This window comes from Sander lucioperca, chromosome 11, assembly GCF_008315115.2.
Source record: "Sander lucioperca isolate FBNREF2018 chromosome 11, SLUC_FBN_1.2, whole genome shotgun sequence".
Classification (NCBI taxonomy): domain Eukaryota; kingdom Metazoa; phylum Chordata; class Actinopteri; order Perciformes; family Percidae; genus Sander; species Sander lucioperca.
The window spans coordinates 3,428,601-3,456,499 of NC_050183.1; the positions used below are offsets into that span (position 1 = coordinate 3,428,601).

Genomic DNA, 27,899 nt, shown 5'->3' on the forward strand with positions numbered 1-27,899 from the left:
TCATATTGTCTTGTCTGGCTGTGAAATCGCACTGAAGCCTTGTTTAGAGAGACTTCTGCGTGTGTTGGGCCTTTTGCTTGGTAGCTCATTTTTTAAGAAAGCATGCAGGTTAATGAGGGTATGACTCACCACCAAGAATAAGCGAATAACGTCATTTCTCTTGTTTAAGTCTTTATGAAGGGAGTTTACAAGGTCAGAGTGTTTGTGTAAATTTAGTTTCTTAATTGCACCCTGTGATGTTAACAAAAATCCTCCTAAACAGACGTGCCGAATGCTGACTTGCAAAACATCCCGTGGCCTGGAACGTGAATACATTTGTCAGCTTTTTGCTGCTTTCTTAGAGAAGTGCCTGAAGATGTTCAATGCTTGATTTGTTCAACTAACTAGATATAAGCTATTTTGCCAAACAGAAAGCATCATTTACTCTTTCTTTCTTTACAGATACTATTTGATCAGGCCCAGAGATCAATCAAGATCCAGCTTCAAACATTTGTCAAAGAGTGAGTATTAATTAAATAAAGATGGATAAAGCTGGTTATATCTTTGAGCGATCCGAGCTTTTGAAGAATGCCTCATTTTACATGTTGTGTTATCTGTCAGTGAGAACAAGCTACAGCACATTTAGATTTTACTTACTTAAAACGAGGAATACTGGACTTAATATACTTGTACTTTAATTCTGTGCTGGAGGAAAAGTGTAATGGATATTGAATACAGAAAGCCCACTTTTGAAATTGTGAATGTAAAGCAGAAGCTGGTGGGATGTATCTGATGGGCAGATGATCCAGACAGTGCATGTAAGGACACTAAGATATATTAGTATATATTATAATGTTTCCTATTTATATCTCCCTGTTTAAAGCCTCATAATACAGCTCTGAATTCCAGACTGCTTGTGTAAGTGCAGGAAGCAGTGGGCCCTTCTAGTTAATTTCATTATAAGGATTAGCAGCTTTTGCCCCTGGCATACCAAAGCTTAACACCCATATCAGAAGCACCCATGCTTCTCAGAGAAAGCTGGGAAACATGTTCCATCGTAATTACTCACTACCTTGCAGCACTTAAACATTAATGTCATTAATGCAAAACACACCAAAGAACAAATGTGGGGCGCCGAATTTGAGTACTTTGTCCTCCTCCTCAAGACAAGTGGTACTGCCCAGTCACTCACAGCGACACAGCACAAGACCTGGGTCAAATAGGTTTAGAAAATGATTTTGTTTGTTTTAACCTTCTTGGATTTCCAACCGACCAAGACTTATGAAATCACCTTTAACCCCTGTGTGTTCCTGTTGCGTGACCATGGTTGTGTTGCTTCATATCCAGAGATAACTTTGCTTCCTTTAACATTCGATCTTTCCACTCACAAGATTGTTGACAACAAAGGGACATGTCCTATTTGACCTCGGTCATAGAGTTTGTCAAACCCCTTCAACTTTATTCCTAAATTGTGTGAAAATGTAGTACTTCAAATGTTTGTGGCCCTGTCTAAGGGTTTTACCACCCAGTTCAAGTAACAAGACATATTTTTAGTGCTCAAGATTAGTGATCAACGGTGAACAAACTAATTTGTTCTCACATTTTAATAAATAAATTAGTATCTTAGATTTAATTTACTATTTTCCTATTTCCTATTATTTGCTCCTACATACTAAAAATTCTTGTACAATATGCACTATATTTAATGTGTTTGTCTGTCTTATTAAACCTCTATCCCCTCCTTTCCTTTGTCAGCGACATACGTAAGTTCAAAGAAGCCAAGAAGCAATTTGACAAAGTGAGCGAGGAAAAGGAGGCGGCACTGATCAAGAACGCCCAGGCTCCCCGGAACAAGCAGCATGAGGTGGAGGAGGCCACCAACATCCTCACTGCCACGCGCAAGTGCTTCCGACACATCGTCCTTGACTACGTCTTACAGGTACAACAACTCATTTGGGGATTCAAATTGTAAAACTCTTTTAGTGACAGGTAATGAACAAAACTCAACATTTGTAAGAAGTCTTGGGTTGCTCGGAATCTGTGGAAATTTCAAGTAGCAGTTGTATGGCAGTATATTTGTTTATACTTGCACTTAAAATGTGCTAACAGCTTATATATAAAATGATAGAAAAGCTGTGTCCATATTACTGTATTTCAGTATATGCTGTAATCAGTGAATTATACTAATGTTCAGCCTCATTTTGCAGCACTTTAAACATTACATTGGGTTCTCTAAAGTGATTTAGCAAGAGATTGCTGACATGCAGCTTAAAAAAATGCCCAGCTACACAGTCATGTACAATATTTCTCTGTGCACCCTCACCAATGTGGATTTGGATATGGAACTTAATATGCTAAGTCAGGTTGAAAATGCTGAAGTGGCACAGAGAGGAATGAAGAGCAGCTCTGTTTGATTCTGTTACATCCAAAGGGAAACACCCAAGCTCATTCACCTGTCATGTTCCAGTTTACCACATCAGAGTTGATTTTGGCTCAAAAATAGTAGCAGCAGATGCATCAGCAGGACACAGTGAGCAGCATTGGAATTAGTTGTAGTGGTGGCAACAGGAGTAGCAGTAGAAGAAGAAGAAGGTGGTAGTAGTAGTAGTTTTTTCTTGTTGTAGCACATCTGTAGCCATTTGCATAGATGGAATAATAAACCGCTAGATAATTAATAAACAAATGGATGAAATGCTCCTCTCTTCTCATGTTTATAACTAACCCTATTAAGGAGTTCATAGTTATTTTCACATTAGGCCTCACACCAGCCTGATGTAAAATTAATGCATACAAGGTTTTGGGTCAACAAAATGTTAAGCCATCATGTTTGATGAAGCACTGTGGTGGAGAAATTATAAATTTTTTTAGGTAAGAAAATTTGCTAACAAGCAGAAGAGGAAGGAAACAGGAGGAGGAGGTACACAAGAAAACAACTGAAAAGATTTTGTTCAAAAAATGTATTTAAAAAACTTTCAGGTCTAACTACTTTCAGGGAACTAAATATTGTGTTTTTAAATCAAATAATCTCCTTTTTTGCAAATATGTTACTTTTTCTTGTACTTAAATCTGTTTAGATCTGTTAGACCTATTTATGTCAAAGACAGATGTCTTGTACTGTACTCTGACCTATCGCAGTAAAAACTGCTAATGTATCATGGAATACATTCACGGTCTCTCCCCATGGCCACAGTAGCACTGGAGAATGCTTCATGCTTTCTGATAAGGCAGCTGCCAGCCCTGTTATTAAATCTCACTCCAAAGAAACAGACAATGGGCACAGTTCACTCCAAAATTAGATTTTGAAAAGAAACCCAAAAGCATTTCAGAAAAGGTTTGGCAGCCTGCTTCATAGGCCCACTGCATAATCACTCTCTCATAGAATGTAGCCTGGCTGTAAGAAATTAGTTTAGTTTTTTTTTTTATCTTGCCTGTCTGCTTATTGGAAATCTATAAGCCCAGCAGCTAGCACAGCTAATTTAAATGGGTCTCCTTTAAAGTTTCACATTCGGTAGTGCTGTCAGCACTTTTAAAATGCTTTCTGTAGCTCTGCTTGCAGGAAACATTTCAGAAAGATTTTAGCTTTATTTTTTTGTTCTTTTAAGATTGTTTTTGTGGCATTTTTGCTTAATTATACAGTGTACAGTTTACAGTGACATGCAAGATGGTAGAGGGAGAGGAAAATATATGAGAGAGATTGTAAGCCAGACTTGCATTGATGACTTTTTAAGAATGGAGCATTTCTCTTTTACCCTGCTGTGCCACGTAAGAGCTAGATCTAAACTATAAACTTCGGGTTTGCTTTATTGTCTGCTGGTCAGGCCTAGAAAAAAACGTAAATTGTAAATGTAATGCAGCAAAACAATAATTTGTAATAAAAATGTAATTTATCACCCCTGATATACAGTACAAACCATTGCCTAAAATTACGCACATAACACAGAAAAGCAGGAGCACAGTTAACACTTAGTAGAGTTAAACTTAACAAACCTGAAATTACCCATCTAAATAGTGATAAGCTTAAATCTTGCTCAACCTTTTGTGGGTGTGTGAAATTACCACAATTTACCAACCAATTACCAACAAAATGCTCAGAAATGTTGCCTGTGGCAGCTGTGTTTGTTTACACCATGATGCACTTTGCTGGTTAACAACCAGTTAATAGGTGCCACTCCATTCAAAACTACTTATCGACTGTAATCGAGACAAGGGGGCTTGCAAAAGTTGCAACGCATCAGCCACTGTGGCTAGGAGATGGAAAAATAAGCTTCCTCCCCTGGGTGGGAGTTAATCTGTATATAAACACAAAGTGTGGTTAGTGTTACCAAGGAAAAGGGCCTCACAGCCTACAGCCAGTTAAAATATTGCTTGCCACAACAAGCATTTGAACTTTTATTCTTCAGAGGATCGCATTTTCCCTGCTTTCATGACCACAAAAAAACAAAACCATTGGACCTAAGTTCATCCAGGCAGAGTGGTAAAATTAATTCAGAAGCTGCCTCACCTTCCATAGTAGCCAAATACATCCACCATGCTCAGACTGTGGCTCTACTCTCACACACCAGTCATTAGTTCCTGTCAGTCACAATGCCAGCCAGCATCACCGTCTGTATTTACAACCATCAGGTCATAATTTATCTCTACTCTGCTAAATTAACCTCCCAGGCCGGGGGGGGGAAGGAGAGAGAGAGAGAGAGAGAGAGAGAGAGAGAGAGAGAGAGAGAGAGAGAGAGAGAGAGAGAGAGAGAGAGAGAGAGAGAGAGAGAGAGAGAGAGAGAGAGAGAGAGAGAGAGAGAGCGAGAGAGAGAGAGAGAGGAAGAGAGAGAGAGAGAGAGAGAGAGAGAGAGAGAGATAGAGAGAGAGAGAGAGAGAGAGAGAGATAGAGAGAGAGAGAGAGAGAGAGAGAGAGAGAGAGAGAGAGAGAGAGAGAGAGAGAGAGAGAGAGAGAGAGATATCCCTGAGCTAAACATGAGACACAGAGCTCCTCCTGGTGTCTGTACGAGGAACTACTGTCCAGTAATGTTTGGGGTGATGTGCGATTTGTCTGCTTCAGTTTGACTCATTTCACGTTTGTCTGCTTATTTCATTTGTCCTTGTTTTAAGAAGTTATTTTTTTCCATCTCCAGTATCTTACTTCATTTCCCCTTCTGTCTTATGTTCTTTATTTCTTTCTTTCTCAGATTATTGTTTTGATTTTCTTTAGTTTGGTGGTTGCTCATGTACGTGTTGAGTTTTCCTCATTGTTTTCCTTATATCAGTATTTCTCAAAAGCATCAGTGATAAAAAAAACAACCTTACTACGTCTCACTGTTTTGTTTTTATTCATTACAGATCAATGTGCTACAATCAAAGAGAAGATCGGAAATCCTGAAATCAGTGAGTATACTTTTCTTACACATCCCATTATCCGTGCAGCATACCGACTGGCTCTCTGAATATTCACCGTCTTCTCCTCAGATGTTGTCCTTCATGTACGCCCACCTGACATTCTTCCACCAAGGATATGACCTCTTCAGTGAACTACAACCTCTAATGAAACTGCTTGGAGGACAGGTACAAGCTACAGTATACTATACACCCACACACAAACCCATGCGTCTGTGCGTATTAAGAGGTTTGACAGTCCCCTAAACACAAAGCTTTTTTCTCGGCGGAAATAGGCACAGAAGGGCTATGTCATTTGTAACATTATCAATTATGACTGTTGAGGTAAAAATAAAAAAATCTTATTCAGTATTACTCATTAGTCAACATTTTTACATTACTTATGAGGCGAGGTAATAATGTATATCTTACATATACTATTTCATTAAGTTGTTGCCAGAAGGTATTGAACTCTGCCTTAATTACTTTGGATGTCTCACAAGTTATGTTTCAATTATTTCCTTTTAATGTAATACTTTGTGTAAAAATAATCACTAAGCTAGTCCTGGACAACACGTGCAATGTTATTAGAACATACAGTATAAACTCTTGCAACATAAGCAAACATGAGTCTATTTTGATATTTCAGATCTGTGTGTGTCTGTGTGCATCCTCTGATAAACAGAGCCTTCCCTCTAAGCCGCAGGATGGCCCAAATGTGACTTTAAGATGATAATCACAGTGGAGCTGATGTTACAGTAAGCAGGAATGAGGAAGAAAGCAGGCTGAGAAGGGTTTTCCCACAGTCCGACTCATTCACAATCAGCTGAGCGAACACAGCAAAGAAACCCGAGAGTGATGCTGAAGGTTGTGGAATATAAACTCTGAGACTGAAGTCGTAGAAGAGCTGAATATGAGGACGATATTTCTCAGCATTGGGTGGAAGAAAGGAGCCCAGTCTCTGAGTGGGGAGCTGGAGAGGAGCAAAAGAGTAGAGGACACTTTTTAAGAGAAAAGAGTAGCCTGTAAACATGTTTTTTCTGATGTTTGAACCAACAAACAGATGACAAAAAGGAACCAGACAGTGTTTTTGTATTTGAGAAACAGAAAAAAAGACAATTTTGGAAGTCGGATCTGAAGAGTTGGGACAGTGGTCCTCTTAATTGGATTGGAGAGAAGAGTTGTGGTTTCTAACCCTCATGCTCTGAAGTTGGAACCATCTGACAAAAGATTGACAGACAGAACCAAAGAGTGCCAGGAAAAGAGAAGGAGGAAGACAGGACCCACTTTGAAAAGCAGATTTTTAGGAAGGGATAAGAGGCGGAATGTAATCTTCTCAAAGCAAAAAGTGATTGAAGTAGAATGGAAAGGCATGGACTTTAAGCCTTCAACACTCAAAAGACTGCAAGGATTGTGTGAGGAAAAAGGGAGAGAAGTGCAAAAGAGGAAGGGAAAGAGAGATAGGGGGTTGGTTACAGAAGTATAGCTGCGTTGTGTGGATTGTAAGCCTGTCGCACTGAATTTGGAACAGTGTGAAACTGAAAGGAGAGGAAGATCAGAGCCTGAGCTGTGGGAAGCAGTGACAAGGGGATTTTGGATCATTTCTTTTCTCCTCTCCATCATGAAGCTGAAGAAGGTGGAGAGACTGTGCAGGGAGGTGTGGAGGAGCTGTCAACAGGTCTGACAATATGACTCGATGCCTGTAGTCAATGAGAAAGAGATCAAGGGTGGGAAAATGTAAAACTAGAGAGACTAACAAAATGCTAGTACATTCTGGCCTTTATCTATCCTATAAAGTTTGTTGAGAGGAAATTATAGGAGTGGAGGTAAACAAATAAAGCTTGTTTTCTACCCCAGCTTGGAGTAAATGTACACTACATTATAGGCGTTTAGTTGCCTTACATGATATTGCTACTAGTGTTTTTTGCTTGGGAACAGAAGACTGGATATTTAAGTATTATAAAAAAAGAAGGTTGTTTAAGTTACACACAGTAGTTGCAGAAAACTGAGGAACTGTAAATGGCAATGTTCTTAGGTTGTTTGGGAATGGGTTACTGAGCTGGTATATAGAAATAAGCTGAATAATTGATACAGAAGGCTACAGTGGGGGGGGGGAGAGAGATATTATCTGGCATCAAATATCTTGTTAACCATATAAAAAGGTTATGTGTTTGAATGACCACTTTATGATTCATGTCAAATATGCCATTTTTTCCACCCTTGCCTTTGGGAACTGCTGGACTGCTTCTAAATATAAGATATTCTGCCAATAACATCTTTCCATGACACAAAGCCTTAGGGTTGAACATTGTGTGGAATGAATATATTCATTCAAAAGGATGTTTTCTGTCTTTTCCATGAATCATGCAACTTGTCATCATAGTGTTACATGTCAAGACAGATTTTAGCAGAAGAAAGAGTGACCAAATTGTTTCAGTGGGGTGCTCTGCTGGGTAGGAGACAAACCAAAGCAGAATCAAACGTTTGAGGCCATTGTCTCTGCTGATGTCATCAGTGGTGGCTGCATAGTTGTCAGTGGGGGCTGCATAGTGAGATAGATAAGATGTTAAAGGTAAGGTGAGTCCGTCACAAAATATGTGGAGATACAAACACACACACACAACTGCCTTTGCAGATACAGATAGAAGCAGATTGACGGCATGGACTGGACTGGACTAGTTACTGTTGTGCGACAGGGGAAAACATTTCCCATCTGATGTTATCAGCCTGCCTTTTTGCCATCCACCCATTTCCTCTCCAAACAAAACAAAAGATCCGGCTCCCTCAAATGCTGTCTTCTCTGAAATAAATGGATCACATTTTTGTCATATTTTCCACAAAAGTATAATTAAGTATAACATATATTTTGTGGAAGAAAGAACTGTGAATTAGGCAGATAATAAAGAAAATGTTGCTCTGCTGAAAATTTCAGCTGTTAAAAGCTACAATACAAAACTTTAGTGCCATCAGAAAGGAAGTAAATTGTTCCACCCTCTTCTATCTCATTTGGCACACTGACTTCTCTGTAACTCATTAGTATGAAATACCATTTAGCTTGAAGTTGTAGTACAGTAACTGGTCTCTCTAAAGCCACAGCAGGCATTAAAAGCATATGATGAACACAGCTAATATGTAGTAAACATGCATCACTCATGTTTAAGACACAGATAGTGATCCCTTTGTGTTTGATGCTCGAGACACGATGATTTAGGTCAGGTTGCGGTTACAGACTGATAAAGCACTGAGTAGAATCCGCTCTAAGGCAAAATGGCACATTTTCAGCATCACCCTATGACCTCTAGCACTTCATTGAAGTCCTTTTTTTAATTTGTTGCTTTCTTCTCTTCTCAAAAGAATCCTTTATTTTCCTCTCTACACGCAATGGTTACTCGCGGGGACGAGGAGAATCAGTCACCCCCCATCCAATTTCACACATGATGAAGCCTCCACAGCACAGTCAATTTTGTTTAGAGGAGAAGGCCTGTGTTGTCTCGATGTGGCCTGTGGAAAAGTTGTTTATTTGCTGGAATCATTTATGCTCTCAAGAATAGAAAGGAAAGCTTCTGTGCACACATGCTTGCCTTCACCTTTCAGGTGCAGTCGAAAGAGAAGGTTTTGATTTGAATGGCCCACCTTTAGATTGTCTGTAATTGTAATAACTGTAATTGTATGGCGAAATAAATCAAAAGAAAGAGTGTGACAAGTTCCTATTTTGTGTCTTAAAAGTTCCTGTATGTTGTTTTGAATTAAACACTCATTACCAGGTGGTTTGGTAAGCTTGACTAATCAGTTCTGTCTCTTGCAGTTGGACCAGCTGGTGGTGGATGCTGCCAAAGAGAAGAGGGACATGGAGCAGAAACACTCCACCATCCAGCAAAAGGTACACACACACTCACAATATGATCCCATTTTCTTTTACATTTAAAAACAAATTTACATAGAAAATGGAAACTAAACACACATTCACAAATAAAATAAAAAAAACACTAACCACAATACAACCAAATTAGGCACACACTTGTGAATATAAATCACAAATGACAACTTTATCCTCATTTCCTCTGTCCAGCAACCTGAAAAACACACACTCACTTACTCTGTGTGCTCAACATGGCCAAGTTACTCTGAGCCTGGATTTCTCTTACATGTGTAGTGACTTTATGGCTGTTAGATCCCACAAAGCCTTTCTCATTGCACTCAGACCTCCTCCCATTAAAAGTAAACCCACAGCACTCTGCTTGGATCTTGCGGGACTTACTTTTACCCCACGGCCTCTTGTGCTCGTAGCCCTCTGATCACAACCTCCCTCACTGCTCACCTGCACTGAACTCTCTCTGAACACTATGCTGCCAGAGTTGGGCTTACCATGCTAAAATATTATAAGCTTGTGGTACAGTAAAACAAATGAAAGCATTCACGTTTTTATTCCATCCATTCATTCATTCAAATTCAATTATTAGAAATCTAAGGACAGATCACTTATTTGAAATTGAAAGAAATATTGCATATAAAATAATTTGCCCAAGGGAGCATTCACATACCAGAGCTACAGTATCCATTTCAGCCATTCACTGTACATTTGTCATTTGAGTGAATGGAGGTAGTGCTCCTCCCTCAGTTGTAAGGTGATCCCTAAGGATGATCTCAGCCACACACCCATGCATTATTGACGAGTGACGGAAACCCTTTTTCAAACAAACAAGGTTGAGTTTCAGAACCCTCACATCTCTGGTCAGCACGCACGCCAAACCTAATATCCCCACTGAGTCACACTTGTGGATATATTATCTACAAGAAGGGTGCACCAGAAGTTTTGACAATAAATTAAATGTAAAGAGACAATAGCTGAAATGTGATACTTAGAACTATCAGAGCATTTTTTTGCCCCTAAAAGTGAAACATTTAGTACTTTTTGAAAAACAGTTTTGCCTTTTTGGCTTCTGATCATTTTGGACACTGTTCTCTTTTGAGCTCTATGAACCCTCAACAGAATAAACGTTAAGCAGGATGTGTGGTGTTATGTTATGTTACGTTACAGTATGGTGATGGTAAATTGCCCTTAGCTTTAATTGTACATCACAGAGCATCATTAACTCGAGACAACATCTGCCAGCTCTGTACCCAGCTGTTGTCTGCTGGGCTTCTTTTAATTTGTCTGCCTATCAGTGATGTTCATTTCAGTCTCCAACTGTGTGAAAGTAGTACAAATTCTGAGATGTCTTTCTTTTTTCACCTCCTCTATTGTTCTTTCCTTCTGTCTCTTTGTAATTTGTTTTGTGTCTGCCTTCTCCATCTGTTTTTCTTTTGCCTCTTGTCCTCTCTCCCTCTCTCTCTTCCCTCTTGCTCAGTCACTGATGGTACGTGTGCCAACTTCCGCCTGCCCTTGAGCACCTATCCTCCACCTCCCCTCCCTCAATTTATCTAGAAGCTATTTATATGTTGTCTCGTTCCCGACACCCGCTCTCTCTTGTCTAGCTGTTTATACACAGACACTCCTAACCAACTGTCTTCCTTTTTTCTTCTACTTCTACTCTTTTCCCCCCATCTCTTCTTCTTTTACTCACTTCAGGCTGCTCTGCAGGTAAGCTGTGTTACTCTTCCTTTTTTCCCCCACTGTCATGTCTGCATGGTCGAATAGCTACTGTACACACTGCTGTAACTGCTTGGACTCAACCTCTGCAGCTCACGTCATTTGTAGCTGGTTCATCACAAGATTAAACTGATGATATGATGCAATCAAATTAAGACTGTTTTGACATCATTATGCCTTTTTGCACATGACTGTCCACATTGTACCATGCTGCTTGTTTGTGCTTAGTTGAGTTCAGTTATTTGCAGATTCTAAACCAACTAAAGTATGTTTGGTATTGGCAAGAAGGATGATCTTTATTACATTTATTTTTAGTTATCTCCAAAAGGTTTCCAGTTGAATGAAGTGAAACATGCTAAGTGTAGTGGAAAATAAATGTATTGTACTGGTATATTTACCTTGAAAATAGGCAAAAGAAACATTTGCTGTTAAGCTTATTTGTCTGTCTGTATATAGACTTGTACTCACTGTGGCAGGGACTGTATCTGTGGCCTGATAGAGCAGGTTCTTTACCCATCAAGCTGCATAACCACCTTGCAATAGAACATACAATGCTGATTTAATAAAGTATAATTAGTGTAAACTGAACTAATGATCTGTATCAGCCTTACTGACTAGGGTCATTTGCACCAACATAAACAAAACAGACTACACATGTCTCTGACTCCTCTTGCCTTTGTAGTTGCGTTGGTGATGCAGGTTGTTTACTCGTGGTGCTTTCCTCATCACTTACTGTTTGAAATGTGCGAAGGTTGGGCACACTGGCAGTGTTGTGAAACTCCTCCTTTTATATCCGAGTATGAGCCAAGAAAGTGAGTTTTAAAAGCCAGAAGTCTTGTAAAGTAATTGGTGAATTGTTAGTATTGATGAATAAACATCAGCTCCCCATGATTTTATTATGTGTTGGATGCCATTTGACACAAAAACCTTTACTTATCGCCCCCTTTAGGATAGTTCTCTTCTGTATTTTCAGTCCTATCCACACTGTCCACTTTATTCGTGCTTGCACACAAAACTTTCTCATTATCATTGTATTGATGAAACCTTTCATCCTCACGAGATTTGAAAGGGATCCTGAGGTTGTGTTTAGTATGCTTCCTATCTCCCTCTGTGCAGAAGCAGCACTATGACCACAGGGCATGGGAGCGTCACAGTGGCGGTAACCGAGAGAGAGACAGGCTGCTGACTTAAAGATTTTCCTGTAGAAAAAAGAAAATACGCCTCATTGGTTTTGAAATGGCTGGTTTGATTGTTTTCCTGCAAGACTAAGTCAGAGTCTCTTAACTGTCATATACACTGATTGCTTTTTCAGGTCATTTTAAAGGCTCAAACATTACAGACATTCAGCATGGTTAAAGAAGTAGCTACTTTATCAACACACACTTCCGTGGCGCTGTGGAGATAGGTCTGGCAATGCGAAACTAATACACACACACACACACACACACACACACACACACACACACACACACACACACACACAAGGGGGATGAGAGCAGGTTAGTTCATTTGAAGTCAGTATAAATGTTTGATGCCCAAGATCCTCTGCACGGTCCACTTGATTATTCTAACCCAACAGTCACACACACACACACACACACACACACACACACACACACACACACACACACAGGTGACCTTCACTTAGGCCTCAGGAGGAGGAGGAGCAGCAGAGGCAGTGACGAAAGTTTTGATAGACATACACAGCCACAGGAGAGGAGGAGGCGAGGGTTTGTAGAAGGGACAGGCCACGCTGCTTATAGTGACACACTGCCATTGAGATGCTACACAGGTAGACTTTGAGATAGCGAAGACTCATTGGCCTCACAGGGAAACATACACAGAAAAGGGGCCTCACACTCTATAAAACCTGTGAATAATGAAGATTTTCAGCCGTTTTCACTACGTCTGGTATCTGGTGAGTGCACCTAAAGCAGGGAGATTGAGTTAGAGTATGTGTGTGTTCATGCATGCGACAGTATCTGTGGCTATTTATAGGAATAGTCTGTGTTTATGTTTTTTCAGTGTGATTGTTTTCTCTTGTGTTTACGCCATTTTGTATGTTGACAAATCCATGATTTCTAATAATCCTGTGGTAACATAAGAAATATATATTTATTTTCTCTGTGTGCCGTTCTCTTGCTGTGTGTGAAATTTTAGGAGGTGACTCAGCCCGAGTCTTTACCAGACTGCCGCAACTTTTGCGCTTGGAGGTCGACCTCCGTACGTAGAGTCACCGCATCGATTTCCATCTGACTTCCGCTTTGTAACCCTACCTACCCCTGTCTTTCACCGCCTCTCCTGCACATATTAAGAGACTGCATTGCAGTGTTTGTATAGATGTTTGCACCTTTGTCTGTTTCCTCACTTTAGAGTGCTACACATACATTTGTGTTGATGTGTCTTGATTATGCAGCATGTTTTTTTTTGCCTCTTTGTTGGTGCCGGTGTCTGCTGCAGTGAACTCAGGTTGCTGGTTTGATGTCAGTGAGTGGTTTGTTGCTTTGCAGTCCATTGTCACTGGTTTGATCATTGGCTAATAAATGAACGCATCTCTGTTGTCAGGCGAAAACCTTACATCTCTCAAATGTTTCATGAACTAAGAGCAACAGCCTTACTAGGTTGACCACTACCTGTTTTTGAAATGTATGTAACAGGGTTGAAAATGGTTTCCCAGACCCAAGTAGTCACAGAAATGTCTTAACCTACCTACCAACCTAGTTGAAGTTAGAGAACCAGAAAGGTTTTCACATGACCTTTCAAAGGTTTTCACATGACCGTTTAACTTAAGCTTTTGCTCTATTTACATTTAGAGATGTTCTGATAACGATACTGGTATCGGTATCGGCTCCGATACCGCCTAAAACACTGGTATTGGTATCGGGAAGTACTGGAGTTTATGCACCGATCCGATACCACGTAATAAAGCCCTCAAGAAAATCTACGTTAAAGTAGTTTATTTATGTTCTTTTTCTGTTATAACTTCTTTCTTTTATTAAAACTGCATAATAAAAGAACGTTCTGTGGCATTCATTGTTCATGTTTCACAAAGAGTTTAACCTGAGCCAGACTGACAACAAAGATAGAAATCATATCACATCCATACAGGGATAGTAGTATGTAGATGTTAAAACATAATAAAATATATGACACACTGATATCGGATCGGTACTCGTATCGGCCGATACGCAAGTTCAGGTATCAGAATCAGTATCAGGAAGCAAAAAATGGTATCGGGCCATCTCTGGTTACATTTACAGATCCAAGCAATGATAGACAAAGCAATGCACTACATCAAACACGTGTATATAACTCTAGACTGTTGAGTGTCTTTTGTGGGTGGAACTCTTGGGAGTCTGCAACACGTACATTTTAGGTTGTTGTTGTTGGATCTGATCTGTACTCAAGAGCTCTTGCCAGACGGAAAGTTTAGCTGTATAGATTAGTATAAATGTTTACACTTTATTGGAGAGTGCTTTTCATCCTCAATTCCAATGAAGTTTACTGTAGTAAGATTTGTCCGTGATATTTTTTTGATGATGATCAGCACATTTGCATGTAAAGAATCAGTCCAAGGAAATTACCATTAGCCCTCTCCTTTGAGTGGCTGTTTCAGAGCACTACGTCATAATTGGTTTCATAATGGAGGACAAGGTGACAGAAAAAGACTGGATGTTTCTAAAAGAACAACAGAGAAGGTGATTTCACAGCTCAGTACAGTAACGGACCTACAGCTGTAATTGGTTGACGAGATGGTGACACTCAATATAAATTGACTCCACAAGGACGGACGGACGGACACACACACACACACACACACACACACACACACACACACACAAACGCATGCATGCATCATGATGTCTAATGTCACTTGCTGAAGCTGAGAAAAGTAGGAGGGTCTTTGGAAAGTGCGGCAGCAGCTCAGGTAGTTAAAGCTATTCTTGCAACAGGGCCAGTCCCATGACAACACACCAGATTGGGTTTCAGCAGCAACAGAGTCAGTGAAAGAAAGATGCATGAAAGCTCACTTTGCAACTTTACTCATTGGAGGACATTAACTAACCTAGCTAGCTGAATACTTAACTAATTAAAACCTTATAATGCAGTGATAGCTCACCTGGTTGATCGTGCGCCCCATATACTGAGGCTCAGTCCTTACTGCAGTGGCCTGGGTTCGAGTCTGACCCATGGCCCTTTGCTGCATGTTGTCTACCCTCTCTCCCTCCTTTCCTGTCTTGGCTATCCTGTCAAATAAAGCCCAAAAAATAATCTTTAAAAACACAATGTAGCCTCAGTCTTAATGCAGGTATTGTTTATGATGTGCAAGTATAAAGTAATGGAAAGCCTGGACATGGTGGGTCTTTGCAACCTACTAATATGTGATTTTAACTTATTCAAACTGAAAGTCTGAACTTTATTATTATTATTATTATTATTATTATTATTATTATTATTGTTGTTAATAACTTTATTATATTAACTGGATAAACCGGATAAGTTCTGGGATATGTTTTGTCCCCGTATTAGTTGTACATGTCAAAGCATCTTAAGAGAGGGAGATGTGGATGAAGGAAAAAGTAAAGTCTTGACACTGTGAAGACAAATATAAGAAACGCTTTCCAGTATTTTGCTAGGTGTATTTTTAACCTCCCTTCTCAGACATTATATATAATCTATTTGAATAGATCATAACTGCAACCATCAGCTGTGTGTGTGTTGTTTCTATCTTGTTCGGTTCTTGGTGTTAAACATTCAGGTGTGAGATAGATGGTCTGAACAAGGTCACTTACTGTAACACAACTAAGACTGATGGCCGTCATTTGGGACTTTGGGAAAAGTGCTGAGTCACTTCTTACACTATTGGAAATGTAGGAAATTTGGATTTTAACATGTTTGCTTACTTTGTTTTGTCTTTGCTCTCTGTCTCTTTTTCTTTTCTGACACTTAATGTTCAGGACTTCTCGAATGACGACACCAAGCTGGAGTACAATGTGGATGCAGACAACGGCATCGCAATGGAGGGTTATCTGTTTAAGAGGGCCAGCAATGCCTTCAAGACGTGGAATAGGTATGACAGAGGCAGTTCAATTAGCATCTTTATGAATACATTTAGAATTTAATTTTATGATAAGGAATTGCTATAGTGGGCTGGTTGTGGATTTTGGAGGGCATGCATTGCCATCAAAATCTAGAATAGAGATATTAAAGGTGCTTTACATTTTAATACCTCAGCAAGTACTTTAGGTTCTTTATCACAGTCACAAGAATATAATTGGGTTGGATGTAGAAGGAAGAGGTTAATACTGTACATTAATTAATTGGATGTCAGTGAAATACCATTCCTGACAACCATACCACTGTCACCACATTTCTTTCAAAGTTGACCCATATATCCAGCAAGCCTTGCGAAAGCATGTACAAATGAGACTGTGGGTGGGATTTATGTTCCTCTCCTTCCTCTTTCTCTTTACTGTATTTAACTTCTGAGTAAAAGTATCTACTCATCAGCTATCTCTCTCTAGACACTGCCATCGCTCTAATTCACACTAAAGTTATGTCAAAAAACGTGTTATTTTAGGAGCATCACTGGCAACTGCATGTGACTACTTGTTTTTCTCGTGATCTCCTTTCAGGCGTTGGTTCTCCATCCAGAACAATCAGCTAGTTTACCAGAAGAAATTTAAGGTATGTCAAGTGACTCCCTGCAGACTGACCACAGTCAAATATGCATGAGTTTGACTTCCTGCACCAATAACCCCCCCCCCCAAAATGTATTTTTAACAGGAAGCTTTATTTAAGAGCTGTAGTACAGATGTTTAGTGTAGGATAAACCACAGCTGTATGGGAAGATACAGTACAGTTATTTTTGCACAACACTGAAGAAATAATTGTGTGTTGCATCGAATCCAAATATTTTTGCTACATTTCAAGAGCAGCATTTTTCTGAAGTGCAGCATTCAAAGCTGTTAATAGTCAAATATTGTTAAATAATATTAGTACAATTGGCCAGTTTATTCAGTTATGCCCCGTTCATACCATACAGGGTGGGAATAACACGCTTTTGCTGTGCTGTGCTGTGATTTGTGCATTTTAGTTTACACCCTGACAGCAGGAAATAACCATATTATCACTGAAGTTGACCTTGAAACTACCTGCATGATTGAAATATTGCCAAACATTTAGCTTTGGATATTTTTAGCACTTTCTTCGTTTGTGAATCTATTTTAAATATTGCAATGGAATAATAACTGCTGTTTTAAGATAAGTGAGCAACACCTTTACTTTGTTGTACAGAAAATCTTAGTTGTTCAGCAGTGTCTGTTTGTGTATGTATTGTGTTTAACCAAAGCTGCTGTGCTGTCCCCACAGGACAACCCAACAGTGGTGGTGGAAGATCTTAGGCTATGTACCGTCAAACACTGTGAGGACGTAGAGCGTCGCTTCTGTTTTGAAGTGGTGTCACCCACCAAGTAAGTTTGAGACCCTGTCAGTCTAATGAGCACTGGAATATTTTACTAAAGGTGGGAAGGTGGAGTAACAGTGTACCCACCTCCCACACATGCTCACACACATTCAGCAGACAGCAGTTGTGTGATGCATCTCTGTCCCAACAGGAGCTGTATGATGCAAGCAGACTCAGAAAAGCTGCGACAGGCCTGGATCAAAGCCGTCCAGAACAGCATCGCCACCGCCTTCCGCGACAAGGGAGATGAAGGCGAGGTAAAAACCAAACACACTGAGAAACACTGTGTGGATAGTTCAAGGGATTCACATATACTTTAGATAAATACATTGATAGATAAATCATGTGTTGAAACTTTAACTGTGTATATGTATGTAACACCAATTTCCCATACTTGAGTTTACATTCACTTTCCCTTTTCTAGACAGTGTTTGCTGCTACAATGCCCAAATTACACCCAAGGGATAAAGTTTCATTTAGCTTTCATCCTGTCCCATCTTAATAAATCTTGACCATCATTCTGGATGTCTGGGCATTCCCCTGTCTCTCATGTCAGAAGCTGGATAGAAAGTCGTCCACGTCAACAGGGAGCCTGGACTCTGGTGGGGAGCCAAAGGAGAGATCACTGAAAGGAGAGAGTGCCCTGCAGAAGGTCCTGGCAATCCCAGGCAACACCTGCTGCTGTGACTGTGGGCAGCCAGACCCCCGTTGGGCCAGCATCAATCTGGGCATTACCCTCTGTATACAGTGCTCTGGTATCCACAGGTAAAGTACTTTAGTTTTGTGTAAATTAATCCTTAAAATAGGTCTTTTAATATTGAGGTTATGAACAGCTAGACACATAAAAATGGCAGCAAAAGCAGGACTTACAATAACAATAGATAACAAAGAGCAATGGAGGAGGATATAGATAAATAAAATACCAATCTAAAAGAAAAGGATAAATCACAAAGGAAGAAACAGTCATAAAACTCTTAAATAACCAACTTATACTTTTAAGTGCTATGAAAAAGTAAAGATGTTTATTCCAGAAAGGAGAGCCTGAGGCAAACTAATAAACTATGGAAACTAATATCAGCACATTGTATTTATTTATCTACTAATTTGCAGGAATACAGTTAATTTTGAGTTCATTTGGTTTAGTGAAAACTGGAAAGTATTAAAAAGTCATTGCATGTTTGCTTAGTTATGGAAAATCTTTTCCACCAGTGCTTTGTACAAACTGTTGGTCTTTAGGGATTTATGAAATGTAAACTCACTGTTATGAACAACCAGCCTGCTTGGGATTTTGTGGCGACCTTTAATTACCAGGGTAAAATAGTTAATAATCACTCAGGCCAAATTTTAATTAGCATAAAAGCATCCAGGGATCTTCCTTACTACAACCTAAAAAAGTAATTGATCTTCATTGTGATTTCCTAACCAGAGTGGGTTCAGATGTTTCCATCATATAGACCCCATTTGTAGCCGTTATAAATCTCTGTCACGTTTGTCTGAGAACTACCTTCTCTACATACTGGCTTTGTGTGGTTAATGCTGCTAAAAAAATGTATCTGAAAAGTATAATTGTCTTCAAGTCTTTCCAGCATTTAGCCTTTTAGCCCTTTCACAATTAAAGCATAATGAGCAAAGCCATTGTGCTTTTTTAATCGCTTCTTTCATCTACTTAAATTGAATTTACTATTATTAACTTGTACTTTTATGTTGCACACTGCAAACAGATTTCCCTTGTTCTAAGCACAATGACAATAAAGACCTATTCTATCTGCAGGAGTCTGGGAGTGCATTTCTCTAAGGTTCGATCTTTGACTCTGGATACATGGGAGCCAGAACTTCTAAAGGTGAGGGAGGAAAAACTGATGCACATGTGTACAAATGTACACGAACATCCAGTTCAAACTGAATGTCTTACTTCAAATCAAGTGCTTTAAACAAATTACTTTTACATGTATTTTTATTGCACCTTTCACAGTTGATGTGTGAACTGGGAAACGGAGTGATCAACCAGATCTATGAGGCTCGGCGAGAGGAGCTAGGAGCCAGAAAACCACAGCCAGGAGATCCAAGGTACAGAACTGGTAGAAAGCATATTGGTGTTTTCCGACTTTTTCTCCCTTGATTCATATTTTACTTAACTTATTTCCTGGTATATAGTGATTTTCTGTATCTGACATAAAACTGAATATTCTCAAACAAAGCCTGATGCTTCTTGTTCCTAACAGACACGAGGTAGAGGCCTACATCAAAGCCAAATACGTGGACCGCCGGTTTGTACGCCGGCCGTCAGATGAGGAGCTTCGCAACAAAGTGGTTTCTCTGAGCAAACAGGAGAAAAGGCTGAGCAGCAGCTCTGAGCATCTGCCCCCAAGACCGCCACCGCCCACCCCAAAACTCCGACCCGGTCAGGCAGGTCAGTCGAATAATTAACTAACATAACACACCTTTCGACCCAAAAGTTTGTGCTTTCTGTAAACTTTCCCTTGTTTTTGAACTTAATGAATAACAAACTGACAACAAAACTAATTCAAAGGTGCTGATCCTAACCTGGATGGTGTCTGGCAATCGCACAAATGATTACCACTAAAATGTGTACGGAATTTTAGCTGGATGGATTTAAGACTACTAGGTCCAACAAGCTGTCTGGACTTAATACAGTATTTACCTGTAATGTATAAAAATCAACATTACTAGTAGTTTGGAACGAGTCATGGTACATTTTGAAAACTGATATATTTAAAGTCAGTTGATGAGGGCTTGGACTTTGGATCAGTAGTTTTTGTCATCTCACCCATAATTCCAGTGATCGGCTACTTGGATGAGATGAGATGAGATGATTTGTTACATAAACTTCCAATTTTAAGTTGAAAGTTCAGCTCAGTCTTTTTTTTTTTTTTTTTTTTTACAAATTTTCCCCATCCTAAATGACCTGGTTACTGAATGAATACAGGACTTTAGAGTTTTTGTTTTACAGAACTTTCAGTGACGCTTTAGAAACAAAATTGCTCTGCATCAAGAGGGCAAAGCCAGTGTCATTTGTGATTGTGGCCACCTTTTTTATTGTATGCTCTGTGATTTTTGCATTGCCATGGAGAAGTGTCCACCCATCGGCATACTGTATGTTCTCTTTGAACAGCATATGCCTCAGCCCTTTTTGCCTCCCATTGCTTCTCGAAGTCTGTCTCCTCCAGTGTCGACCGAGCTGGTAGTCTAACTATCTTTCACCCTGCCTTACTCTCTCTCCTCTTCCTCAATCTTTCTTTCCTGTTCTGTACTTCTGGACTAACCCCTGCTCTCACTGCCTTCCCTATAACTCTCCACCCTGCCACTCAATTTACACCCTCCGCCTTCCAATTCCCAAACTCCCATTATCCCTAACGTAGCTGTTGCCAGTGGCATGGAGGCTCGCCGTGACTCTCTCTTCTGTCCTGACGAGCTTGACTCGCTCTTCTCCTACTTTGACAACTCTGCCAAGCTCAGGAGCAGTAAGTACTGAATGCTTAGTGTTTAGCTTGCTTCTTCATCCCCTCTGTCCATTTGTATTCACTGCTTTGGGACTGTGGACTAACAACCCTTCATCCACTCCTCTGTTCTTCCTTCATCCAGACCTTTTTAATGGACCATCCCATCATGTTAGGGGCATTGCAGAGCGTACCATGTTTTGTTTTTCCCGGGGCTGGGGAGTGTTTCTCTCACACATGGTTTTGGTCAGTGTCTGGTATTTGCATTTGTATCTGTCTCATCATAGTTTTGGTATTTAGGGAACTGAAACATAAGGTGACGGTGTGGATCTGTCCTCCAGTTCTCTTTTTGTTGATTTCAGCCGGGGACTTAAACATTCAGTACACTGGCCGTTCCCAACCTGGTGCGCGCAAATGTGACGTCATGGGATGTAACTGTTTATACTCGCGCGTGGTGATCGCGACACTAGTTGCAGTCTTCTCCTGAACACAGGTGGCGCTAATGAGGAAAGTCTACCGACTTTGCTATTTCTACAGACTAGAATAAGAAGAAAAAGGTGAACAACGGCCGAACTGGCAGCAGCATTGCCGTCAATGCTTCGATTTGATTCGATGACCTACTTCGTCGGATCAAGCCTTTCATTCATCATAAAAGAACTCATCTTAACCGAGTATGTTTACAAGAGAGACTTGCAGTCACTCTGAGAGTCCTGGCATCCAGTTGTCGGTGAACTTGTTCAGGCCTCCTGTTTTCTGCTTTGTTGCGCGCCGCTGAAAAAAAATAGAGTGGTGCGCGCCCTCTGCTTGCACACTCAAAATCCTGCCGCGCCAGCGAGATCTACGTCATTTTGACGTCACATTGGCACGCGCAAGCTTGGATGCGGCTACTGTAAAACGGGCATTACTGTACAAAATATAAGGACCCCCTGCTGTTTCTGGTAATCAAACTGGAGGAAAAGTAGCAGATGTCAAAAGCCAGTAGATGTAGATGAAAAAATCATAATTATCAAAAGGTCTCTGCTACATTAGGAGGCTGTGTGATGATGTGAAAACAATCAGCAGGAAGGTGTTCCTTTTATTTTATACACTCAGTGAATGACATCTGAATGTTGTTCCACCAAGTCGTGATTCAGACTCTTTGAACTCTCTTACAGTAAAAAGCGCAGACAGCGGCATCCAGAACAGCGCTGATGGGAGCAGGGAGATGCTGGCCGACACCCCCTCCAATAACAGCCTGACAGATGCAGGTAAGAAACAAATTCATACACTCACACACCACTGTCATTCCACAGACATCCATGCCTATTTAAACAAAAAGCAAGAGACATATTAGCCAGGTTAAAAAAAAATCATCTTGCCCAAGCATCAAGAGGCTCAGTTGAAGGTGACAGGTGATTATTGCAGTTTGGCTTATCCACAAAACTTCAAAATGTATTATCACAATAAGTAATGCCCTCACGTGCCATTGCTAAGATTAAAGAGAATCATGGGTTAGTGTCATCGTACGGGCGTGTAGCAACAAGCAACCACTGGAAGACAACTGCACATGAGCTAATACAAATTGTTTTTCTTTCTTCCCATTTTTCAGACGCCGCTGAGTCTCCGCCCATGGCCATGCCTGCCACACTGCCTCCTCCGTCACCCTGTAAAGAGGTGGTTTTCTATGAGCCTAAGGAGTACAGTTCGGGTCTGCAGCTCTACTGGGCTGCATGTGCCCGCAGCCTGCCGGACATGTCGGAGGCACTGGCCCACGGAGCCGAGGTCAACTGGGTCAACACGGAGGACGACAAGAGGACGCCGCTTATCATGGCGGTGCAGGGGGTGAGCATCACCAAAACAGAATAACTGATCTTTACGATAATAATAATAACGCTCACAATTTAAGTGTGTTTTGCCACTCGAAAGTAATAGATTGTGTTACATCAATGGTTCCTTTCAGGGTTCGCTGGTCACCTGTGAGTTTCTGCTCCAAAATGCAGCTAATGTGAACCAGCAGGATGCTCAGGGCCGAGGACCTCTGCACCATGCCACCATGCTGGGACACACAGGGTTTGTCTTGCACATCTCATCATCATTACTTTACCAATTTTTTATGAAGCAATTCAGATTATGTATGACCTCTTAAAAAAAAAACAACCTTTATCTCTATTTTAGGCAAGTATGTTTATTCTTAAAAAGAGGAGCAAATCAAAATGCTGCAGACATTGATGAGAAAACACCCCTGACAATAGCCGTGGATGCGGCCAACGCAGACATTGTCACACTGTGAGTGTTATCGTTATCATTGGTATTATTATTGTTTTTCTGTGAGAGTTGTCTGAGTTTCCACACAACCAACCAGCTCAACTTTCAACTACATGGAACTATTGGGGTTTTGGTGACTTGCTCAAGAAAACGTTGACCACCCATAGTGATGTTTTGTCAAATGTTACGACTCCTACAATTGGTTTGGAAGGTGAGACTTAATTATTTGGAGTATTTTTAATGGCATGAACGTTTTATGATTTTATTACAAGCTAAAAAAAACTTACCCAGCTTAAAGGACAATTCCGGCGCAAAATGAACCTACGGGTTAATAACATATGTGTACAAAGTTTTGTCTGTCTTCTTCTTTTTAATAATAATAATAATAATTAAAAGTGTGGTGTTATTTTGAGCCTTGTTAGTGGTAGAAAATAGTGATTTACCAAGTGCCCCGAAAGCTAGCGTTAGCAGGTAACCACTGGTTTTGCGGTAGCTTGTTAAAAGCTAGAAACATGTCCCAGAGAACGTTCAACTCGGTATACAGGTAATTAACCCCTAGGTTCATTTTACGCCGGAACTGTCCTTTAACTGTCTGCATTTACCAAGAGTAACAACTTCCTCCACAAGGTGTCACTACTTTATCAGTTTACAGATCAACACAATGCAGTGGACATCTTTTCCCTCTAGGTGTAACAGTGACCTGTAATAGTGCTGTTATTTATCAGAGCTGAGTATTTCTGCGAGAACGGTTATCAAAACCACCAACAATAGAGTGACAATTTGATTTGATTATTGACTGTATCTCTTAACTGTGGTTAATCTGTCACTTCCTGTTCCTTAACCTGCTCCCTAGGTTGCGATTGGCCAAGATGAACGAGGAGATGCGAGAGGCGGAGGGGCCCTACAGCCAGTCAGGTCAATATAACACCAACAGCCCCACCGAGATGCAGTACAGGAAGTGCATGCAGGAGTTTATTAGCCTGCAGTTGGACGAAACTTAACCGTTTGCTCTTGTTAAAAGACAGGGGCAACATACTGTAAAACCAGACTTATCAGAGGAAATGTAAAGCCCAGATTTCTGAGTTGGGGTCAGTTGACTGAAACACTCCAAGATAACCTCTCAATTCTCAGTGGTTTGATTACAAATTGGAGGCCGCATTTTTATTAAGAGACCTCCAGGTGAGGGGAAATTTGATCCACTGATTAGAGTGAACTGAGTCCAACTCTGTCTGTTGGGCTCCTGTGTCCTGCTGTATTGTGAGTGCAACTATCATCTTAATGTCCCAGCTCCTGCCAGGTGCTGGGCCAGCTGCACCTTGGTGTGGTATAACGTTAGGTGCTATACTGTATTATTGTGACAGGGTTAAAGCCATCGACTCAGTTTTCCATTAAGTGACTATAACTACTTATTAATGTAAAACAATTGATAGCACAAAATTAAAAGAAACAGTGTCACTTTTTATGAGATAGTCTGTACTTATTCTCTTTAAGTTTAAAATATATAACATATGCAGATTTCCTCTATACTGTATAAGAGGTGTTCAGTGATTCATAGCAGTTAATGAGAAATTAGTTTCTTTGGCTAAAATACTTTTCAATTAGTGTTATGTCTCTAGCTAGCCAGTAACTGCCACCAGTATCCAGTGACCTCAAAGTGATAATCGGGCAATAATCGTGACCTTTGAATTTTTTTATTATCTGACCCATCTGGAGAGGCGTAGGGTGTGTCTATAAATCACTAAGTTTCATTTGAAATTGTCCTGTCAGAAGTAATTTATGCACATTCCTATTAATGGTTATGCAACTACTGTACAATGTCCTGCAATTGTATGGTTCCTATTTGAAGTCTTAACCACTGTAAAGGTCTGTTTATTTATTTGAACTGTTCGTTGTCCAAACATAATGCATCTTGCTGTTGTGACATGCCTGGTCAGAAGTCTATTTCAGAACAGTTTTATTTTATAACTATAATTCTAGGAACTGTAAGTATACGTACTGTACATGTTGTAAATGATGAGATTGACTGGTTGCACAGGAGTGAGTGCCATGAGGGGCTCTGTGTTAACATCCTTATTTATTTATTGTTGATTGTATGGTATTTACTGCCTGTTATGACAATATTGTGTCTTGGTTATTAGTCGGTTAAGTGTGCTTGCTCATTGCCTGTAATCGCGGGAAATCCAGAATTGTAAGATGATGAAGGCCTTTTACTGTTATTGCGTTGACTGTATCGAATGTTAGTGGGGTTTTTACTCAAAAGTAGACAAACCATCAGAGGATGGTACATCATCAAGCAACAAGTGCAATAGTGTAGAAACATACCCACGTTACCATGTATATATTCTCATCACCTGCTGGTCCTAGCTTATATTTATCTTAATCATATGGGAGATTCGAAGCTCACTTGAGTTTTATTGATAGGTAAGGAATGATTGAAACGTACCCCAGTTTCATCCCATGTCTCTGCTCCATGCAGCCCCAAATCTTGGGAGGACACCAAAGCACTTTGATTAAATGGTCATTTCTGACAGCATATTGATAGAACAGCGCCCCCTGGTGCTGACAGAACAGTGTGATGTTTTGAAGGGCTGACTTGCGAGGGGGTGCATTCATTAGTTAGAATATAGATTAGTGATTGTGTTCACAGGTAAATGAAGTTCTTGTGTCCTTTAGAGTAGATGCTGATGGGGTTTCTTGAAAACTCTTAGATTGGAGGGTAAAGGGACTCGTGTATCGACCACAGGAGGGAGGGATGCGCTCAGAAATGTCCACGAGTAAAGCATCTTATACCGAGGGCTAGATGTGCCGCTTTACGTAGCCAGAATTATATATTATGCTATTAGCCTGAATGCTGCTTTTTATTTTATTTTAAGTGGAATATCCTCCGTCGTTATCTTTTCGCTTTTTTAAAATAAGTCGGGAATGTTTTGGACCTTAATGACAAAGAATTAATTATTTTTCTTTAGCGTGTGCAATGCTTGTTGATAGGGAATGTTAACGAAACGATTGCCTGCTCTCGTTGCAATAAAAGTCAGCAGCAGACACGTCAGCAGTGACCATGTGAAGAACAGAAGGGGTTTTGTCTTGAGCAGATTAGAGTCTGAAGTATGTGCTTCCAGTCACTGAATGATCCTCAAGTTGTTTAGCTTTGCGAGGGGATTTGCCACGGCGCCGTCCTCTTTGATACCCGAGGGCCTCGTCATCAGCGCCTCCAATCAGTTGATGAATGATGGGATTGATTAGGAACATTCAGGGGTAATGAATGTGAGGGAGGATTAACCTCATCAACCCACGGCTCCCTTTTTATTAAAATTACTGTTCCCTCGGCTCGTGTTTCTACCAGATTGAGTGTGTGGAAGAAGTAGGCTACAGAGCGGTGGTTCTCAGCCTACGGCTTGATTTTTGGGGGCATTTTAACATCAATGTACGAAATCCGGGGAAGTATGTATATTTTTTTAAACGTAATGATACTACTTTTAATACAAGTATATTTTTTCTTTAATCAGTATTTGTCTCCTGTAGTCTTCTAAAAATAGTTTAAAAACCTGAAAAGAGAAGATTTACTCTTGAAACTCAAACAGATTGAGAACCACTGCTCGGGTGTAAGAGGAGGCTCTCTCTTCTTTAACACACTCTCCTTTATTACTCTCATCCACTTCTCTATCTCTCTCTCTCTCTCTCTCTCTCTCTCTCTGTCTCTGTAAATTCACTCTCTCGGTTCTGTATTTTGCTTTGCTCTTCTCTCTCTCCTCCCCAGAGTTGTGTGCCTTTTCTTCTGTTCTTTTTTTCTTTGGGGTGCTGAGGCAAACACAACTGTATTTTTGTACATAAACTCCTGCACTTTAAACACAATACAGTTGGTAACAAAAATGAATCTATGTGGGCTTGTCTTTTCTTTCTGAGTCGATCTCCAGTTGCTAAATTGAAAAGCTCTCTGGCTGTTTTTGCCTTTTGCCTCTACTGTTCTTTCCCATCTTTTCTGCCTCTGCATTGTTCTATCTATATCTCAAGCCACGCCGACACTATGACAGGTATGGCCGACTTTTCCTTTTTGATTCTTGTTCTGATGATACTGTCACTGTGCACGAGCTCTCCGTTCTGCACAACACTGTTGATATTTTATCCTCCTGCACGATGAGGCATTAATGGTTTTCTACATTATTTTGTTTGTGTCTCAGTTGCAACACAGTTTAATCTCAAAAATATTTCTCGTCTTAATGCAAGTAATATTTTACTTTACAATATTTAATGGAACTTATTTGCAGCAGGTTGATGTAGTCAGGAGGGAGACAAGCTCAGACTTTGATGTGGTGCTGAAGTGATTGTTATTATATCATCTTAACTTTTCTTAGCCACAGTGCCACAAAGTGTTTCAAATTTCAGACTTTTCTGACTAGTTACAATTTTAGTGATAAAATGTATTACTTGTTTGTGTTAATAAATAATACATTGTCTCCTTCTGGATAGAAAACACTCGTGTAGTCTTAGTTAGTAGTTCACATCACATAGTTACTGATGTGATGATCATGCAGCCCTGTTCTCTATCTCAGTGGTTCCCAAACTTTTTGTGGCTCATTTTAAAATTAAGTAATGTCTACTATGACCGCTCACCACAGGTTAGAAGGGCCTTAGTTGAGACATAAGTTATGAGTCGTTTTTACAAAAGAGATTTTTCCCTCTCAGATTGTGTAATTGGAAGGCCTGAAAAAAAAAAAAAATTAGAGGAAAGTCAGGAAAGATAATTGTGCATAACAAATGAATAGAACCAATGCTCTGTCTGACTTCTCTGTAATGTTTTGCC

At 40.2% G+C, this 27,899-nt stretch overlaps 1 protein-coding gene and 1 long non-coding RNA gene across 6 annotated transcripts in view; one reads left to right on the forward strand and one right to left on the reverse strand.

Moving 5' to 3' along the window:
- LOC116055378 lies at positions 1-27,717 on the reverse strand. The gene is made up of 4 exons (XR_004106273.1): positions 27,604-27,717; positions 23,793-23,798; positions 9,605-9,612; positions 1-14 (listed from the first exon to the last, which is right to left on the reverse strand). It is a non-coding gene; the product is annotated as an uncharacterized LOC116055378 (long non-coding RNA).
- Positions 1-27,899, forward strand: part of LOC116055374 (arf-GAP with coiled-coil, ANK repeat and PH domain-containing protein 2) — a 55,057-nt gene that overhangs the window by 24,110 nt on the left and 3,048 nt on the right. Inside the window, exons 5-25 of one of the 5 annotated variants that reach the window (XM_031307341.2) lie at positions 442-500; positions 1,735-1,918; positions 5,308-5,352; positions 5,434-5,529; positions 9,146-9,220; positions 10,910-10,921; positions 13,091-13,153; positions 15,889-16,001; positions 16,567-16,618; positions 17,303-17,403; positions 17,548-17,653; positions 17,953-18,161; positions 19,168-19,237; positions 19,369-19,463; positions 19,619-19,806; positions 20,777-20,878; positions 22,009-22,101; positions 22,443-22,675; positions 22,794-22,903; positions 23,009-23,119; positions 23,952-24,013. In XM_031307341.2, the coding sequence (XP_031163201.1) occupies positions 442-500; positions 1,735-1,918; positions 5,308-5,352; positions 5,434-5,529; positions 9,146-9,220; positions 10,910-10,921; positions 13,091-13,153; positions 15,889-16,001; positions 16,567-16,618; positions 17,303-17,403; positions 17,548-17,653; positions 17,953-18,161; positions 19,168-19,237; positions 19,369-19,463; positions 19,619-19,806; positions 20,777-20,878; positions 22,009-22,101; positions 22,443-22,675; positions 22,794-22,903; positions 23,009-23,119; positions 23,952-24,013 (2,179 nt within the window). The remainder of the gene's footprint in view (positions 1-441; positions 501-1,734; positions 1,919-5,307; positions 5,353-5,433; positions 5,530-9,145; positions 9,221-10,909; positions 10,922-13,090; positions 13,154-15,888; positions 16,002-16,566; positions 16,619-17,302; positions 17,404-17,547; positions 17,654-17,952; positions 18,162-19,167; positions 19,238-19,368; positions 19,464-19,618; positions 19,807-20,776; positions 20,879-22,008; positions 22,102-22,442; positions 22,676-22,793; positions 22,904-23,008; positions 23,120-23,951; positions 24,014-27,899) is intronic. The other 4 variants (XM_031307346.2, XM_031307342.2, XM_031307345.2 and 1 more) reach the window with 4 other exon arrangements.